The sequence below is a fragment of the Pristiophorus japonicus genome, chromosome 18 (genome assembly GCF_044704955.1).
Source record: "Pristiophorus japonicus isolate sPriJap1 chromosome 18, sPriJap1.hap1, whole genome shotgun sequence".
NCBI lineage: Eukaryota > Metazoa > Chordata > Chondrichthyes > Pristiophoridae > Pristiophorus > Pristiophorus japonicus.
In genome coordinates, this window is record NC_091994.1 from 106147082 (window position 1) to 106165950 (window position 18869).

At 48.2% G+C, this 18869-nt stretch overlaps 1 protein-coding gene across 1 annotated transcript in view; it reads left to right on the plus strand.

Moving 5' to 3' along the window:
* The window catches only part of noc2l (NOC2-like nucleolar associated transcriptional repressor), a 233678-nt gene that overhangs the window by 140198 nt on the left and 74611 nt on the right, over positions 1-18869 (plus strand). The window contains exons 13-14 of the mRNA XM_070860484.1: positions 6642-6755; positions 12949-13050. Coding sequence (XP_070716585.1) covers positions 6642-6755; positions 12949-13050 — 216 coding nt within the window. The remainder of the gene's footprint in view (positions 1-6641; positions 6756-12948; positions 13051-18869) is intronic.

Sequence of the window (18869 nt, forward strand, 5' to 3'; positions counted from 1 at the left end):
GTGGGATTTGAACTCATGTCTCTGGATCATTAAAATAGGCCTCTGGATTACTGGTCCAGTAACATAACCACTATGCGTTGCTGATGTTGACTCAGGTTTCCGACTCGGAGCCATCTTATGCCATGGGCGAGGCCCAATGGGAACTGGGTTTGAATCCACCCAAACTTGTTTCATGTGGGACCCAGTGTATGTTGATATCTTCAGACGTTGATCCTACCTCTAAACTGATCTACGTTTGCATGATGTAAATAACATGTTTCATTTATAGGCAAGTTGCTGGTTATATTTATTGCCATACTAAAGTTATGTATGTGGAATGGCAATTCTCTCTCCAAAAAAATGTGTGTACCACATTGAATCACAAGGCTGTCGTGCTGTGACCCTCATCGAACTAATTGTAATGTATGATGGGTCACTGAGGCTAATTTCCATTTCGGCAGTCACCAAAGCAGTTGCTTCGGATTTTTGGGAAATCTTTCAAAGCACGTACTTTAATTTTAGGTCTTAGGTACACGAAAGGATTTTCTTTTCTTGTATAGTTCTGAGTGATGTCAGCCGTGGCTCAGTGGGCAGCACCCTCGCCTCTGAGTCCGAAGGTCGTGGGTTCAAGTCCCACTCCAGAGACTTGAGCACAAATATCCAGGCTGACACTCCCAGTGCAGTGCTGAGGGAGCGCTGCACTGTCGGAGGTGCACAGTCTTTGGGGCACTATTAAACCGAGGCTCCGTCTGCTCTCTCAGGTGGAGCTAAAAGATCTCGTGGCACTATTTCGAAGAAGAGCAGGGGAGTTTTCCCTGGAGTCTTGGCCAATATTTATCCCTCAATCAACATCACTGAAACAGATTATCTGGTCATTATCACATTGTTGCTTGTGGGAGCTTGCTGTGTGCAAATTGGCTGCCGCATTTCCCACATTACAACAGTGACTACACTCCAAAAATTGGCTGTAAAGCACTTTGAGACGTTCAATGATCATAAAAGGTGCTATATAAATGCAAGTCTTTTCTTTTCCTTTCTTTATTTCTCTCTCTCTCTCTCTCCCTCCCTCCCTTTCCTTCCTTCCTTCCTTCCTTCCTTCCTAACCGACACAGACTGATGATGGGGAGATGTGTATCGCAATCTTTAACGGCTTGTTTTCATGTTGAGAGTTCACACCTGCTTGTTGTTGCTGGATGGGGGCGGTGTTGCCTTCTGCATTAGAAGTCGCTGTGTTTCAATTCATGTCCCGGCGAAGAAGATGATGGCATTGATCCCGAGTGTGGGAAGTAGATTGGGCTGACGTGCCATTTACACCCAAACTCTGACTCTGCCGTTTGATTGGGAAGCGAGTGCGGTAATTGGCGGGTTAGGGGCCCATTCTGGGCAAGTGCTGTCAATCTACTGCATTTGATTCAAAATTAATCTCCCCGTGTTGAGGGTGATCTAAACCCGATACTTAGTCCCTCCCCAGAGGACTGATCATTGCGGTAGGGGTGTAACTCTTGTATCGTGAGAGAGTTGCCAAAAGGGAGCTGTTTGCTTTTTCTCCCACGACTTGTGCTGCCGGCTTGAGCCCGTGACCCTCGGTACTTGGGCCCAGCCCTCCGTTGTCGAGTTTTACCTTTGCAGAGGTCTATTTTTAAATTAGGTTTTCTTCAAATAGATTATTGTCAGTGGCTGTGCTAAAGTGGAGGATTGCTCGGGGCATTATCTGGCTCCTCGGCCAGGCCAACATCCCCAGCATTGAAGCACTGACCACACTCGATCAGCTCCGCTGGGCAGGCCACATTGTCCGCATGCCAGACACGAGACTCCCAAAGCAAGTGCTCTACTCGGAACTCCTTCACGGCATACGAGCCCCAGGTGGGCAGAGGAAATGCTACAAGGACACCCTCAAAGCCTCCCTGATAAAAGTGTAACATTCCCACTGACACCTGGGAGTCCCTGGCCAAAGACCGCCCTAAGTGGAGGGAGAGCATCCGGGAGGGCGCTGAGCAACTCGAGTCTCGTCGCCAAGAGGATGCAGACAACAAGCGCAGGCAGCGGAAGGGAGCGTGCAGCAAACCTGTCCCACCCATCCTTTCCCTCAACGACTATCTGTGACGGGGACTGTGGTTCTCGTATTGGACTGTTCAGCCACCTAAGGACTCCCTTTTAGAGGGACTGCCTATGATGATGATGATGATGATCTGGCTCCAGTGTTGAAACCGTCTCCAGCTTCCTGTTATTACTGTGCTGCCGTCAGCCCAAGTCTCCCATGTTGCGTGTCCAGTTTGTGAGCCTGCAAGTGGCACGACCATTTGGAAGCCCCAGAGGTGCAGCACCCAAGGGTGGGGGCCACGAGGGTGCTCCTGCGGTCGCCCACACTGCCGTGTTTCCAAACCTCAGTTGCTGAAGCTTCCCCGGTGAGCCGAGGGTGACATCCGGAGAGTCTTTCCAGGCCCTGCAACAGTGCTCGAGGCCTGAGGGATTGGCACACGAGTCAAGGAGAGTGGAAAGAAAATAAGGGAGTTTTGCCCATGAATTTGATTTTCATCAGTTGAGCTACTTGAAGACTGACTAGACCTCAGTCTTGTGTTGGTTTCGCTCCCTCACACTCCATTTAATAGATTCAGTTTTTTTTTTAAAAAAGCGAAAGTCCTGCATTTATATAGTGCCTTTCATGACCACCGGATGTTTCAAAGTGCTTTACAGCCAATGAAGAACTTTTGGAATTACTGTTGTAATGTGGGAAATGCAGCAGCCAATTTGCATACAGCAAGCTCCCACAAACAGCGATGTGATAATGACCAGATAATCTGTTTTTAGTGATGTTGATTGAGGGATAAATATTGGCTAGGACACCGGCGATAACTCCCCCTCCCCCTCCAAATAGTGCCATGGGATCTTTTAGGTCCACCTGAGAGGGCAGACGGGGGCCTCGGTTTAACATCTCATCCGAAAGATGGCACCTCCGACAGTGCAGCACTCCCTCAGCACTGCACTGGGAGTGTCAGCCTAGATTTATGTGCTCAAGTCTCAAGTGGGATTCGAACCCGCACCCTTCTGACTTAGAGGCGAGGGTGCTGCCCACTGAGCCACAGCTGACACTCCAAAGCAAATACTGCAACCTTCAACCTGCAGACCTGGAGAGATTTCCACTGCCTCTTTAGAAATGGGATTGATGAACATTGGTGGGGACCCTTCTGCCTGCCAGTTGCAATTTTCACACATCTCTACTGGACCCATTTTACCTCACGACAGCCAATGTTCCCGTTGAGCAGTGCCGTGGTCTGGAGGGCCTGTGTAGGCTGCTCACCGGCTTTTGAATGGAGCAAGAGCATGTGCGGAAATATGGGCCGTGCAGCCCCGTTAAAAGAGGCCGTGCCCCCCCCCCCCCCAAAAAAAATTAGAGTGGACATTGCCGATATTTTAGAAAGGCATTGTACGGGAGAATATTCCTGACTGAAAACCAAGTTCCTGTAAGCAAATGGCTGTGACATAATTTCATATCCTGAAGACAGTTCATGACCTTTCAAAGAGAATCAACTAATTCTATTAATTCAGGGTGGTGTTTCGGGCCCACAGAACACCTGCATCCTGCTGTTGGTTCTCATCTTTTAAAATAAACTAGCAAGGCGGGGGGGAGTGGGACTAACTGAATCGTTCTTCGAAAGAGCCAACGCCGATTCGATGGGCTGAATGACGGCCTCCTTTGCTGCACTATTCCACGATTTCCCAATTTGTGAAGCCCCCTGCCTGAATATCCTTCACAAGGTTCGTCTACTAAAAGTCCTTTCTATTGGGAATGAGAAACCTGTGACTGAGCTTACTGGACTGTATAGGAGGTCGGCACCTGGGAGTTGGGCGACTGATCCATAAACCGGTCATGTAACCTTCAGAAGGCAATTCTGCGCAGTGCAGATATGTCCCAGTGATTCCGCAAAAGTGGGCAACGGGCTGATTTGATAAAGGGCTGGTATAAAGCTGAGCAGAGACTGCCACCACTTGCGAGAGAATTCTTGTCCTTTGATAAACTCTCAGCGAAGCGTACGTTAGAGAGTCACTTTCATAAATCCATTATGTACATACATAGGACATACGGCACAGAAACAGGCCATTCGGTCCAACCAGTCCATGCCGGCGTTTATGCTCCACTCGAGCCTTCTCCCGTCTTTCCTCATCTAACTTCATCAGCATAACCCTCTATTCCCTTCTCCCCCATATGCTTGTCCAGTCTCCCCTTAAATGCATCGATACTATTCGCCTCAACCACTCCCTGTGGTAGCGAGTTCCACATTCTCAATGCTCTCTGGGTAAAGAAGTTTCTTCTGAATTCCCTATTGGATTTCTGGGTGACTATCTTATATTGATGGCTTCTAGTTATGCTCTTCCCCACAAGTGGAAACACACTCTCTGTATCCACTCTATCAAAACCTTTCATCATTTTAGAGACCTCTATTACGTCACCCCTCAGCTGCCTTTTTTCATGAGAAAAGAGACCCAGCGTGTCCATCGTTTCCTGATATTTCTGGTAACATCCTTGTAAATCTTCTCTGCACCCTCTCCAATGACTCTCTATCCTTTTTATAATATGGTGACCACTGTACACTTCTACAGATGAATGCATTGTCAGATTCTAAGAGAATGCTTTGAGGTCAATAGTCCTATCTAATTGTTGGCACTCAGATGATGAAATGGGTGATGTATCATCAGGAGTGGGAACAACTTGGGCATTTGATTCATAGATTACGATTGACGCTGATAGATATGTGTGTTCCAGAGGCTGTACAGGAGTTCTGAATCATGCAAGGATTCTGCAGTATCCATCAATGCAGAAAATCCTGAAAATAGGTATTTCAGTGGTGCTTAAAGTGTCAGCCTTGACTCAAGGGACAGCACACTCGCCTCTGAGTCAGGAGGTCGTGGGTTCAAGTTCCACTCCAGAGACTTGAGCACAAAAATCTAGGCCGACACTCCAGTGCGGTGCTGAGGGAGCGCTGCACTGTCGGAGGTGTCGTCTTTTGGATGAGACGTTAAACCGAGGCCCCAACTGCTCTCTCAGGTGGATGTAAAAGATCCCACGGCACTATTTTGAAGAAGAGCAGGGGAGTTATCCCTGGTGTCCTGGCCAATATTTATCCGGCAACCAACATCACAAAAACAGATTATCTGGTCATTATCACATCGCTCTTTGTGGGAGCTTGCTGTGCGCAGGTTGGCTGCCGCGTTTCCTGCATTCCAACAGTGACTACACTCCAAAAGTACTTCATTGGCTGCAAAGCGCTTTGAGAAGTCTGGTGGTTGTGAAAGGTGCTATAGAAATACAAGTCTTTTTTTTTTTAAAAAGTCTTTTTTGCACATTGGCTGAACTGGCACAGATCCCAACACCAGACTGTATAAGATAATGTTGTGCTCGGGATAGATGAGATATCTACTTTCAGGAACAGATAGCTGGAGGATATTCTAATAATTCATGACTTTGCAGATCTGGTATTCATTGCAAGAGAGGATAAAAGGGCGGGGTAGGGGGGGAGATCATAACAGGAGCAGGTTGATTGAGGTGTGCTGTACGGCTGCCAAATTTAAAGTCCAGGCACAAGTTGCACCAGGATAGAGGTTTGCCGGTTAACTACCTACTGAACCAGCCTACGTTTCACTCTTAAATATAAACAGTAGCTCTGACTATGTATCGTGCGCTAACAAAAGCAAGAAAGACTTGCATTTATATAGCACCTTTCACGACCATCAGACGTCCCAAAGCGCTATATAGCCAATGAAGTACTTTTGGAGTGTAGTCACTGCTGTAATGTAGGAAATGCGGCAGAAATTTGCGCATAGAAACATGTGGGGCGGTGGGGCTTTCCCCGTCGACTCCTACGTCAGCAAGACTGCTCGTGTCACAGTGACAGCCGTGGCTCAGTGGGCAACCCTCTCGCTTCTCAGTCAGAAGGTTGTGGGTTCAAGTCTCACTCCAGGGACATGAGCATATAAATCTAGGCTGACACTCCGAGGGAGTGCTGCACTGTCAGAGGTGCCGTCTTTGGGATGAGACGTTAAACCAAAGCCCTGTCTGCTCTCTCAGGTGGACGGCAAAGGTCCCATGCCACTATTTCGAAGAAGAGCAGGGGAGTTCTCCCCGGTGTCCTGGTCAATATTTATCCCTCAATCAACATCTAAATTAGATTAACTGGTTATGGTCACATTGCTGTTTGTGGGAGCTTGCTCTGTACAAATTGACTTCTGCGTATCCCACATTACAACAGTGGTTACACTTCAAAAAAAAAAAGTACTTAATTGGCTGCAAAGCACTTTGGGATTTCCAGTGGTCGTGAAAGGCGTTATACAAATGCAAGTCTTTTTCGCGCCCTTAACTCTGCTGTGGTTGAATAAATGATGCTGGTTTGTTGTGGTGCTATGTGTGTTTAAGATCAAAAGATTTCAGTTTTATTGGTTAGCAAGTAAAGGAAATCTTGTGAGGATAAAGTATTTATACTTTGATTCTCCCTGTAATGGAGAGAGGAAGAAATTATTAAAAAAAAAATTTAATTATGTTCAACTTCCAAGATTTTCTTTCTGAATGTTTTTTCTGGCTAATGTAAGTTGCATATAATTTTAGAACCCAGCAAGTGTCGTCTATTGGTGTGATTCTATTTAATTATAATCGTCCTTTTCCCTCCTAGATTCTCCAACAGGTCGATTTTAACAAGAAACCTGGCCGGATGAGTGTTCGACCAATCAACTTTGCTGTGATTCTTAAACTGTCCAATGCAAATTTACAGGAGAAAGCATTCAGGGTAAGTAGGGAGCTAAAAGGTAACCTTGCTCGTTGCCAGTATGACCTAGTAGCTATTTAATGGTATTATAAGGATTCTGATCACGGAAATGCAATGCATTAGAAGGCCTCCCTGTCTCTCTTCAAAGAGGATTGAGATTGACTTCAATAACAGTTGTCGGTTTGTATCTTATTGTTGGGGCCAAACCAGCTATTCATTATCTTGCTGAGCTCAAACCGAAACTTTGAATAGAGTGCTCAGTAGTTTACCAGTCATTTCCGGTTAGAATGCCATGCAAATTGGTGTCACACCTTTGTAAATGGATGCAAGGAAATGGGGTGATTTCATAGGATCACATAGCATATACGACACAGAAACAGGCTATTCAGCGTTTATGCTCCACTCGAGCCTCCTCCCGTCTTTCCTCATCTAAGCCTATCCGCATAACCCTCTATTCCCTTCTCCCTCATCATAGGCAGTCCCTCGGAATCGAGGAAGATTTGCTTCCACTCTTAAAATGAGTTCTTATGTGGCTGAACAGTCCAATACGAGAACCACAGTCCCTGTCACAGGTGGGACAGATAGTCGTTGAGGGAAAGGGGTGGGTGGGACAGGTTTGCCGCACGCTCCTTCCGCTGCCTGCGCTTGATTTCTGCATGCTCTCGGCGACGAGACTCGAGGTGAATAGCACCCTCCCGGATGCACTTCCTCCACTTAGGGCGGTCTTTAGCCAGGGACTCCCAGGTGTCCAGCCTCCCCTTAAATGCATCGATACTATTTGGAAGTATCTGGGGCAATTGCATGATTCTAGTTTTTGTCGCAGGATGCGATTGAAAATATAGCGCAGCTTGTTGAGCGTGAAATTGGGTTCAAACACACTCGGTGTAACATCACTGCTCCTTACCACGTGCTTTAATCATGAGGAGGGACTAGAGAAACAGGGTCCCCTTTTCAATAGAAGAAAAGGTTCAGAGTAGATCTGGCAGACCTGTTCAAAATGATGAGGGGTTTTGATTAAAAAATATATAATTGCTCGTTATAGGAGGTCTCCCGCTCCGAGAATCAGATGATGAACTTTCTCAATATAGCCTGTGCTCAATGCAAGGAATGTTTGCCCCAGAGATGCAGAGAATGTTCTGCTCGCCCAGCCCTGAAAGAATGTGCTGTTCAGGCCGGGGATAATCTTGATTGGAGATTGCCGCTGGAGCAGCATAGCAGCATACCACTGCAAGGTACAGCACGAGCCGGTGCAGGAGGGCGACGGCAGCGAAGAGGGCGACTGGATTGGTCGTCACTTACCACTGGACCAAGACCTAGCTCGGTCAAGCCCGTGTGGTGGCTGGTGTGCAACGGCCACCCCACGTTTATAAAAAAAAAAAAAAAAAAAAAATCCACACACTGGCATCTTCCACCCTTCAGGATGAAGTTCGGGACCTGGAATATCAGGTCCTTCATTGAAACACCTGTGAACTCATCCCTTTTTGGCGTGGAAGCAGGTCATCCTCGATACAAGGGACCGCCTATGATGAATCACGATTCTATTCCAGCTATTTTGCAATCCTCAATCTCTGTCAGCCGTGGCTCAGTGGGCAGCACCCTCCAGGGACTTGAGCACAAAAATCTAGGCTGACACTCCAGTGCAGTACTGAGGGAGCACTGCACTGTCAGAGATGCCATCTTTCGGATGAGACGTTACACCGAGGCCCCAACTTCCCTCTCGGGTGGTTGTAAAATATCCCATGGCACTATTTCGAAGAAGAGCAGGGGAGTTCTCCCCTGATGTTCTGGGGCCAATATTTATCCCTCAACCAACGTCACTAAAACCGATTATCTGGTCATTATCACATCGCTGTTTGTGGGAGCTTGCTGTGCGCAAGTTGGCTGCTGCGTTTCCCACATTACAACAGTGACTACACTCCAAAAGTACTTCATTGGCTGTAAAGAACTTTGAGACTTTCGGTGGTCGTGAAAGGCACTATATAAATGCAAGTCACTTTTTTTCTTTCTATTTTGGATCCATGTGTTTTGAAAAATTCAAGCTGGTATTGTTAACCAGAGAGGTCAGCAGGTACATGGGGGGGTGGCACATGCTCGCAGCAATGGACTGTGAAAATGTCAACTTTTTGTGAGTCCCATCGAATATTTTTGAGGCTCAATGTAGAGCGACTACAATACGAATACCAGAGTTCTCTTATTTACAACAACAGCAACTTGTATTTATATAGCGCCTTTAACATAGTGAAACGTCCTAAGATGTTTCACAGGAGTATTAGGCAATAAAAATGTTGACACCGAGCCACGTAAGGGGAAATTAGGGCAAGTGACCAAAAGCTTGGTAATAGAGGTAGGTTTTAAGGAGCGTCTTAAAGGAGGAAAGAGACGTGGGGGGGGGGGGGAAAGAGGTTTAGGCAGGGAGTTCCAGAGCTTGGGGCTCGGGCAAAGAAGGCATGGCCACCGACAGTTGAGCGATTACAATCAGGGGTGCTCAAGAGGGCAGAATTAGTGGAGCGCAGACATCACGCGGGGGTGAGGTTGTGGGGCTGGAGGAGATTACAGATATAAGTTGGGAGCGAGGCCATGGAGGGATTTAAAAATAAGGATGAGAATTTTCAAATTGAGGCGTTGCTTAACCCGGAGCCAATGTAGGTAAGCGAGCACAGGGGTGATGGGCGAGCGGGACTTGGTGTGAGTTGGGACACGGGCTGCCGAGTCAACATTTAGTCGGAACACCGGCATCCAGATTGTTGAGGACCAGTCTTTCCACAGAGTTGGCCTTGCTCGTAATGTAGCATCTATTGATGTTTAGGTCATTGGATCATCACAGCTCCCTCTAATAACACTGCACAGGCAGCTGTCCGTGAGTTTGCAAGAGTGATTGTACAGGTACAATGTCCAAAATACAGAATTTCCGGAACCGAGTCCATTCCGGTTTTTGCGTTTTTCCGGATTTCAGACAAGAAAATCAATAATCTAAAATCCGGAATCCTCAACCGAATCCGCGTCGGATTTTGAGCGGCAAGGTCCGGAATCCGGAAAAACCTAAAATCCGGATTCGGTCAAGGTTTCCGGATTTCGGACTTTATTTTCTTGTCTGAAATCCGGAATCCTCGACCAATCCGTGTCGGGTTTTGGCGAAAAAATTTCTTTTTTTGGACATTAATTCCAGACGACGCCATCAGCTATGCGCACAATGTCCAGTTCGTGGACAATTCCGGTTTTCGGAGTTCCAGATTCAGGACGTTGCACCTGTACTTGCAAATGGGGAAGGTGATGGTCGACCAGAGGCGCTGGGTAGCCCTTCAATCTCCCAGGACACAACTTCCTCCCCATTTCCTCTCCGAATCCAGAATTACTCACAGGATCAGAGCAGAAGAAGCTGCATGCCTCTCAGTAATCCATTAAGCCATGCTTGAATCTCACCAAGCCTTCTGTACTCGATATAATCAAAATCTCCAGCTGCAGAGATGGGTCGGGTCCAATATACCCAACTCTCTTCGGTATCTCAGAGGCTTAGCTCTTGAGAGGGTTAAATTAGCTCAACAGAGCTTCCTTCCTTCCGAAACAAATAATTTATTAGCATCTTGAAAGGCTTAGAACATTAAATGGAAAAATATTTTTTTATCATCTCCATGACCTTCACTATAGTCCATTAGGACGTGCTATTGTTCCATTTATATGACTGCATGTGGAAGCTGCTTGATCAGTTAATCTACCCTACGTAAACTAGAGGTGATCCAAAACCCAGCTGCCCGTGTCCTAAATCGCACCAAGTCCCGCTCACCCATCACCCATGTGCTCGCTGACCTACATTGGCTCCCGGTTAAGCAACTCTTAGATTTCAAAATTCTCATCCTGGTTTCCAAATCCCTCCATGGCCTCGCCCCTCCCTATCTCTGCAACCTCCTCCAGCACCACAACCCTCGGAGGTCTGCGCTCCTCAAATTCTGCCTTCTTGAGAATCCCTGATTATAATCGCTCACCATTGGTGGTTGTGACTTCTATTGCCTGGGTCCCAAGCTCTGGAACTCCCTGCCTAAACCTCTCCGCCTCTCTACCTCTCTTTCCTTCTTCAAGACGCTCCTTAAAACTACCTCTTTGACCAAGCTTTTCTACTTATGCAGCTCGGTGTCAATTTTTAAAATCTCATAATATGCCTGGGAAAGCGCCTTGGGGCAGTTCACTGTTAAAGGCGCTATATAAATGCAAGTTGCTTTTGTTGTCAACTACCTTCCTAAAGCTCACTTTGCAGCTATCGTGGCCTCTTCTACTTTGTCAGAAAACTCAGTGGGTGAACACTATTAATAGCGAGCTTTGTGAAGGGCACCTGTTAAGTGTAAACATGTGTCTAGTAACCAACACCAGTCTGAGTTCTGAATCTTGTGCTGTAAACGCATTTGAACCTCTGACTCTGATTTCAGATTCTGCACATTAAGTCGATCACTACTTCCTCCTGTTTCAGTCTGTCGGATTGGTGAATTTTATACATTGGCAGAAGACTCGCTGTATCTGGCTTGGCATTTGGATGGGCCGGTCGCAAGACCATATCCAGCTGATTCCCTATGACTGAATAAGACTTCTTTTTTTCACATGCCAAAACTTCACCCAACTTCACATGCTTCTTTCATTTTCCTGCTGGTCATAAATGTTTATATAGATGGAACCAAATCAGTTGGTGGCAAACTTTAAAAAGACCCGTTACTAAGCACCGTAGCCAATGGAATAGTCAAACATGTCTCCCTGTATTATACTGCTGTAGATTCATAGAATCATGGACATTTATAACACGGAAGGAGACCATTTCGGCCCATCGTGTCCGCACCGGCCGGCCAAGAGCTATCCGGCCTAATCCCACTTTCCAGTTCTCGGTCCGTAGCCCTGTAGGTTACGGCACTTCAGGTGCACATCCAAGTACTTTTTAAATGTGGTGAGTGTTTCTGCCTCTACCACCCTTTCAGGCCGTGAGTTCCAGACCTCCCACCACCCTCTGGGTGAAGATATTTTCCCTCTAATCCCTTCTAAACCCCCTACCAATTACTTTAAATCTGTGCCCTCTGGTTAATGACCCCTCTCTGCTAAGGGAAATAGGTCCTTCCTATCCTTTCTATCTCGGCCCCTCTTAATTTTATACACCTTAATAAGGTCTCCCCTCAGCCTCCTCTGCTCCAAATTATTCAGCATTACTTACCAACAGTGCCAATATCCTTTGTATGATATTTGCATTCTTTGTCTTTCCTTCTGAAGTCTGTGATTTATAGCCCGTGGAGCTGAATAATGTGTTTGTCCTTTGTTCCAACACTGTCACCTACTCTCGAGCCTCCGTCAACGATAACTGCAAAGGGAATCCACATTGCGTCCTCGCACACTAGGTCTGGTAAATGATTTGTTACAGTGCAGCATCCAGTAACAGATCCTGTGAATTTCTACACTTAATGTGATTTCCTGACCTCGCACCACAGTTTTGCATTAAAGGTCCCGGAGGCAGTCAACATGTCAGGATCTGGGTGACAGCAAATCATTTGTCGCACCAATCATTTCCTCCAACTTGCACTGAGAAATCACCGGGATTCTTGCAGGGACAGCATTCCATAACTTACTCCGATAGATGCTGAGCCCAGTTCTTTTCCAGGCGGAGGGCAAATTTCACAAAGGCCAGCCCAATAGCGATGCATATAAGTCGCAATTACCAAGACACAAAGAAATCTGTGTCATTGGACAGAGAGGAGGTTATAGGAACAGGAGGAGGCCATTCAGCCCCTCGATTCTGCCATTCAATGAGATCATGGCTGCTCTGCGACCTAATTGCACATACCCGCAATTTGACCTGTACACTTAGCAAAAACCTATTAATCTCCGATTTAAAATTAACAATTGATCTAGCATCAATTGCATTTGCGGAAGAGAGTTCCAAACTCCTACCACCCTTTGTGTGTAGAAATGTTTCCTAATTTCACTCCTAAAAGGTCTGGCTCTAATTTTTAGACTGTGCCCCCCTAGTCCTAGACTCCCCAACCAGCGGCAAAAGTGTCTCTCTATCTACCCTATCTGTCCCTTAATATCCTGAAAACTTCGATCAGATCACTCCACTGACATCTAAATTCTTGGGAAAACAGCCCTCTTTATTATCTGATTAGTTTCTGTAATTTCAAGTTTTCTATTTGGAAGTTGAATTTTTTTATAGATAATGTTTTTAAAAATCCTTTGTTTTCTGTTCCAGGATGGTTTGCTGGAACAGTTGTACGACCTGACTCTGGAGTATTTCCACACTCAGGCACATACTATCGGCTTCCCAGAACTGGCTTTGCCTCTTGTCCTTCAGGTATAAAGTAATTCATGTGTGTGTGTGTGTGTGTGTGTGTGTGTGTGTGTAAAATCACCATCTATTGCTACAGGTACACGTCTCAAATCCTGCTATCCGAAAATCGGGATTGTCAGAAAACCAGACATTTTTGAGAAAATTCCATTTGATACTCAGTAAAATAAAATCCGGAATTATTGTACAAAAACCGGCGGGTCGGACTAGTTATCGGCTCCGCCGCTATGTGTTAAATGGCGGGCGATCAGTCCGAGCCTTGCCGAATGACCCTTGACCCGACTTGACCCATGCCACCATTAGTACTTTGTCTGTCTCAGTAGCATGTCCAAAATCCGGAAAAAACCGGCGCGGTCTTAGAAACATAGAAAATAGGTGCAGGAGTAGGCCATTCGGCCCTTCGAGCCTGCACCGCTATTCAATGAGTTCATGGCTGAACATGCAACTTCAGTACCCCATTCCTGCTTTCTCACCATACCCCTTGATCCCCTTAGTAGTAAGGACTACATCTAACTCCTTTTTGAATATATTTAGTGAATTGGTCTCAACAACTTTCTGTGGTCGAGAATTCCACAGGTTCACCTCTCTGGGTGAAGAAGTTTCTCCTCATCTCGGTCCTAAATGGCTTACCCCTTATCCTTAGACTGTGACCCCTGGTTCTGGACTTCCCCAACATTGGGAACATTCTTCCTGCATCTAACCTGTCTAAATCCGTCAGAATTTTAAACGTTTCTATGAGATCCCCCTCATTCTTCTGAACTCCAGTGAATACAAGCCCAGTTGATCCAGTCTTTCTTGATATGTCAGTCCCGCCATCCCGGGAATCAGTCTGGTGAACCTTCGCTGCACTCCCTCAACAGCAAGAATGTCCTTCCTCAAGTTAGGAGACCAAAACTGTACACAATACTCCAGGTGTGGCCTCACCAAGGCCCTGTACAACTGTAGTAACACCTCCCTGCCCCTGTACTCAAATTCCTTCGCTATGAAGGCCAACATGTAATTTGCTTTCTTAACCGCCTGCTGTACCTGCATGCCAACCTTCAATGACTGATGTACCATGACACCCAGGTCTCGTTGCACCTCCTCTTTTCCTAATCTGTCACCATTCAGATAATAGTCTGTCTCTCTGTTTTTACCACCAAAGTGGATAACCTCACATTTATCCACATTATACTTCATCTGCTATGCATTTGCCCACTCGCCTAACCTATCCAAGTCGCTCTGCAGCCTCATAGCATCCTCCTCGCAGCTCACACTGCCACCCAACTTAGTGTCATCCACAGATTTGGAGATACTACATTTAATCCCCTCGTCTAAATCATTAATGTACAGTGTAAACAGCTGGGGCCCCAGCACAGAACCTTGCGGTACCCCACTAGTCACTGCCTGCCATTCTGAAAAGTCCCCATTTACTCCTACTCTTGGTCCTGAGGTTGCCGGATTTAAGACGTTGTACCTGTAGTATGTTCAATAAGATATAGTGTGCCTCGCTCAAGTAACTGTGCTTTACACATCCTGCAGCTAAAAGAATGAATACATTTCTGCCTGTGACATGCTGTACCTGCACACATTTACACACAAGTATTGTTTGATTCTTGTGCATTGTACAGGCGACTCTTGGTTATCCGCACACGGATCCAACGGGAAGCCATTGTAACGGGAAGGCGTCGGGTTTTAACTTTATAAATGTCAATCGCTCTAACGGAGAAATCGTTTACCCGGCATGGCCCAATCCCCGAGGGACCCGGATAATCGAGAGTTGTCGGTATTCGGATCAAGGCTGTTTTTTTTTTTTGTTGTCAAAGCTTTGGTAGCGTGGCACTTTCTGCATCTCTTTGCCAAATTCTACCGCAGTATTTGTAACAATTTATCGTTCAATTTTACTCAGACCTTTGATTACCAGACTTATGGTCCCAGGACAGGGCAGAATGTGAGCATTTTTTGCAACAGGAAAGATTTGGGGCTGGATTTTCACCCTTTGATGTTTTTGGGGCGGTAATGGCGGTGTGGCGGGAAAGTTAGCGCCCGGGGAACAGTTTGAGCCTCAGTCAGTAACATTGGGCAGCTGGGCCCTGAGTCAGGGGGCGCAGTGCTAAGGGAGGCGTTGTATACCTCTCGTGGCACTAGGATAGGAAACTACCGAGCTAAAGAGCGGGAGCGGGGGGAGAGACCTAAAAAAAAAAACCCACAAAGATATTACTAAAACATTGCCCACACCACCACAACATAAATCACACCCAAAAATTAATACCAACTTTACCCTCCTCTCTGCCGCCGGGATCGTTAGGCCGCTCTGATTTCCCAGGTGGCCATTGCGGACGCACTTCCGGGGGGGGTACAGGTCGGGCAGGAGCGCAAACTCGCATCGGTGTGGCAACCCGGGGCGTTGCACACTGGGCGCAGCTCTCCCCGGCGGTGCAGCTCCGCGCCACCGCAAAACCCCGACCCCAGGATCGCCGCGGGGCGCTGGAGGCTGACCGCCGCCTTTCGCACCGCTCCAGGGCTGCGCAAAGGACCGGAAAATCCATCCCAATCTTCCTGCAGATGATATTCGGTGTGAGTCTCCGTTTCCCCCCCCCCCCCCTCCCCCCAGCCTGCCCTCCAACACACACGCATGCAGGCCCTAGCATCACTTGAGGCCTTCCTCCCAGAATTACTTGCCCGAATTGTTCACACCGAACTCTTGTCATTCCCTTCCGCCTTTGGATCAGGATTAGACCCAGAGCAGACTGCTTTCCATTTCAAAAAAAAAAATCCGATAGCAAAAAATAAATTGCTGGGTGGAAGTTGAGAGAAACCGAGCGGCAGGTTCCGCGGCAAACCGCCCACTAATTAATCTCCTCGGCACTTCCTATCGTCTGCCAGCACAGACCACCGGTGAGGGGCTGAAGCACTCTGGGACACGCGCGGTGTGAGGGAGGGTGAGGGGTGCGGTGTGAGGGAGGGTGAGGGGCTGAAGCACTCTGGGACACGCGCGGTGTGAGGGAGGGTGAGGGGTGCGGTGTGAGGGAGGGTGAGGGGCTGAAGCACTCTGGGACACGCGCGGTGAGGGGGAGGGTGAGGGGTGCGGTGTGAGGGAGGGTGAGGGGCTGAAGCACTCTGGGACACGCGCGGTGTGAGGGAGGGTGAGGGGTGCGGTGTGAGGGAGGGTGAGGGGCTGAAGCACTCTGGGACACACGCGGTGTGAGGGAGGGTGAGGGGTGCGGTGTGAGGGGTGCGGTGTGAGGGAGGGTGAGGGGTGCGGTGTGAGGGAGGGTGAGGGGCTGAAGCACTCTGGGACACGCGCGGTGTGAGGGAGGGTGAGGGGTGCGGTGTGAGGGAGGGTGAGGGGCTGAAGCACTCTGGGACACGCGCGGTGTGAGGGAGGGTGAGGGGTGCGGTGTGAGGGAGGGTGAGGGGTGCGGTGTGAGGGAGGGTGAGGGGCTGAAGCACTCTGGGACACGCGCGGTGTGAGGGAGGGTGAGGGGCTGAAGCACTCTGGGACACGCGCGGTGTGAGGGAGGGTGAGGGGTGCGGTGTGAGGGAGGGTGAGGGGTAACACGAGGAAAGTGGCACAGAACACGGCAGATTTTTTTTTTTGCAATCGGTTTTAAATTCCCCGCGACATATATGAGTTTGTGAGGGTGTCGATGTTACGAGGTTGTTTCCCCGGGCTGGAGAGTCTAGAACTTAAAGAGCACAGTCTCGGGATAAGGGGTCGGCCATTTAAGACCGAGATGAGGAGTAATTTCTTCTCTGCGGGTTGTGAATCTTTGGAATTCTCTGCCCCAGTGGGCTGTGGATGCTGAATCGTTGAGTATATTCAAGGCTGAGATCGATAGATTTTTGAACTCTAGGAGAATCCAGGGATATGGGGATCGGGCGGGAAAGTGGAGTTGAGGTAGAAGATCAGCCGTGATCTTATTGAATGGCGGAGCAGGCTCGAAGGGCCGAATGGCCGATTCCTGCTCTTAATCCTTATGTTCTTATGATTAATTTATTGGAATGACTTGTAACTCTTGCATTTTTCACAAACTACAAGTATTGGTAAGTCAGAACTTTCAAGCATCGGTCTGTGGAGCCAGCAAAACAAAAAATTGGTGTTAATTGGGTGTCGAATTCAAAATGACAATATAGTTAAAATTAATTGTGAATGCACCCGTCACAATAGTTGCTCACGAGGAAAGAGAACTGAGGCGCTAGGACTTTCAAATGATTATAGTTCGCTGGAAACAGGCAGGGCACCATACAGTTTGAGGTATAGGGCGCTGAGAGCAGGGCAAGGCACTATATTGTTCACAGGGGACTAGAGTCAAGAGCAAAAAAGATGATACTTCTGGCTGCTTGCTGCATTAAAACCATCCAGTACTCTAATGTAGTCTGGAAGAGGTGGATCAAGTGGTTAATTGCGATAACTGATTTTAACACCGAGCTACAGCAAGTGAATATAAAATTCATCATCGAACGAGGATGACTTGCTTCCACGAGTTCACAGATGTTTCAATGAAGGACCTGATGTTCCAGTCCTGAACTCCAATTGAGGGGGTGGAAGATGCCTGTGCGTGGATTTTTTTAACGTGTGGAGGCCGTTGCACATCAGCCACCACACGGGGCTTGACAGAGCTAGGTCTTGGTCCTGTGGCAAGGATTAACCAGGACGACTGAAGACCTGCTCTGCTGCACGGACCTAGTGCGCGCACATATCGCGGTGTGGGCTGGGCCCGTGCTGCCCCTGGGCCCTCGCCTCTTCTGGGCCCCCGAACCCTCATCTGTCGCACCTCCGCCACGCTCTCTCGCCGCTCCTCCGCCCCGACCTTCCCACTCTTCTGTACCCGGGCCCCGTCGATGTTCCTGCCCACGTTCCAAAACGGCGGCCAGGGTTTGGATGGAGTCACCCAGTCGCCCGTCTCAAAATCGGCACACACATGGAGCAGCTCGCGCTGGAGGTTGAAGTGGTATGCCGCTCCAGTTCTTTTATAGCCCGACCTGCGGAGCTGTTCTCTTGCAGGCTGGGGGGGGGGGGCCACAATGTCCCAAGTAAAATTAGCCAGACGCTGAAGGCAGCTTGGGATTATGCTGCAAAAGGATAGCAGTAAATGGATATGGGGCACTGGAAAGGGGTGCAAAAAAGATTTACAAGGATGATAGCAGAAATGCGAGGTTATACCTTGTTGGGGTTTTTGTACCCATTCCCAATTGTTCGATGTGACTCTAACATGGTATAATGGTATTTTATTAGGTATGATACAAAGGTCAGCACTTGGGTGCCATAGCAGTAGTTGACAGTACAGAACGAGAATTATATCACCCGTGCCGTCCCGGGTACAGGTCGTGCCGCCTTGATAGGAGTCTTGAAGGAAGCTTTCACCCCACCTGGGGTCTCTTCCACCTCGCCTCTCCTTGTTGGCCCATGCCTTGGCCTCCTCCCCCCCCAGCCTGGGGTATCCATTGTTCGGTATGGATCCTCCTCCTGGACAACTGCTGCCTAGTTCCCCTCAAGGGTCAGCCCTTGCCCCTGGTGCTCTAGGGTGCCCTCACTCTCCTAAGTGGTCCCCCTTTTATGCCACTTCGGAGGGTGGTTACAGGGGTCGATATTGACACAGGTATCTACCCTATCGGGATCTTTCCCACGGGTGGGGAGGCCAGTCGGCCATTGAGTATCTTTTAGACAAAGGAAAGAACAGTCAGCCCACTCCTCACCCTTACCTTTGATGGACAAGAGGTGACTGACTGGTCCTCGAGATGTCACACCTTCATGGCTGACCAGTCATCGGCCTACAACAGGGGAAAGAGGGCAGAACCTCCATCTGACCTGGCTGTTGCTTTTTCTCAAGGCCTTAGCCAGC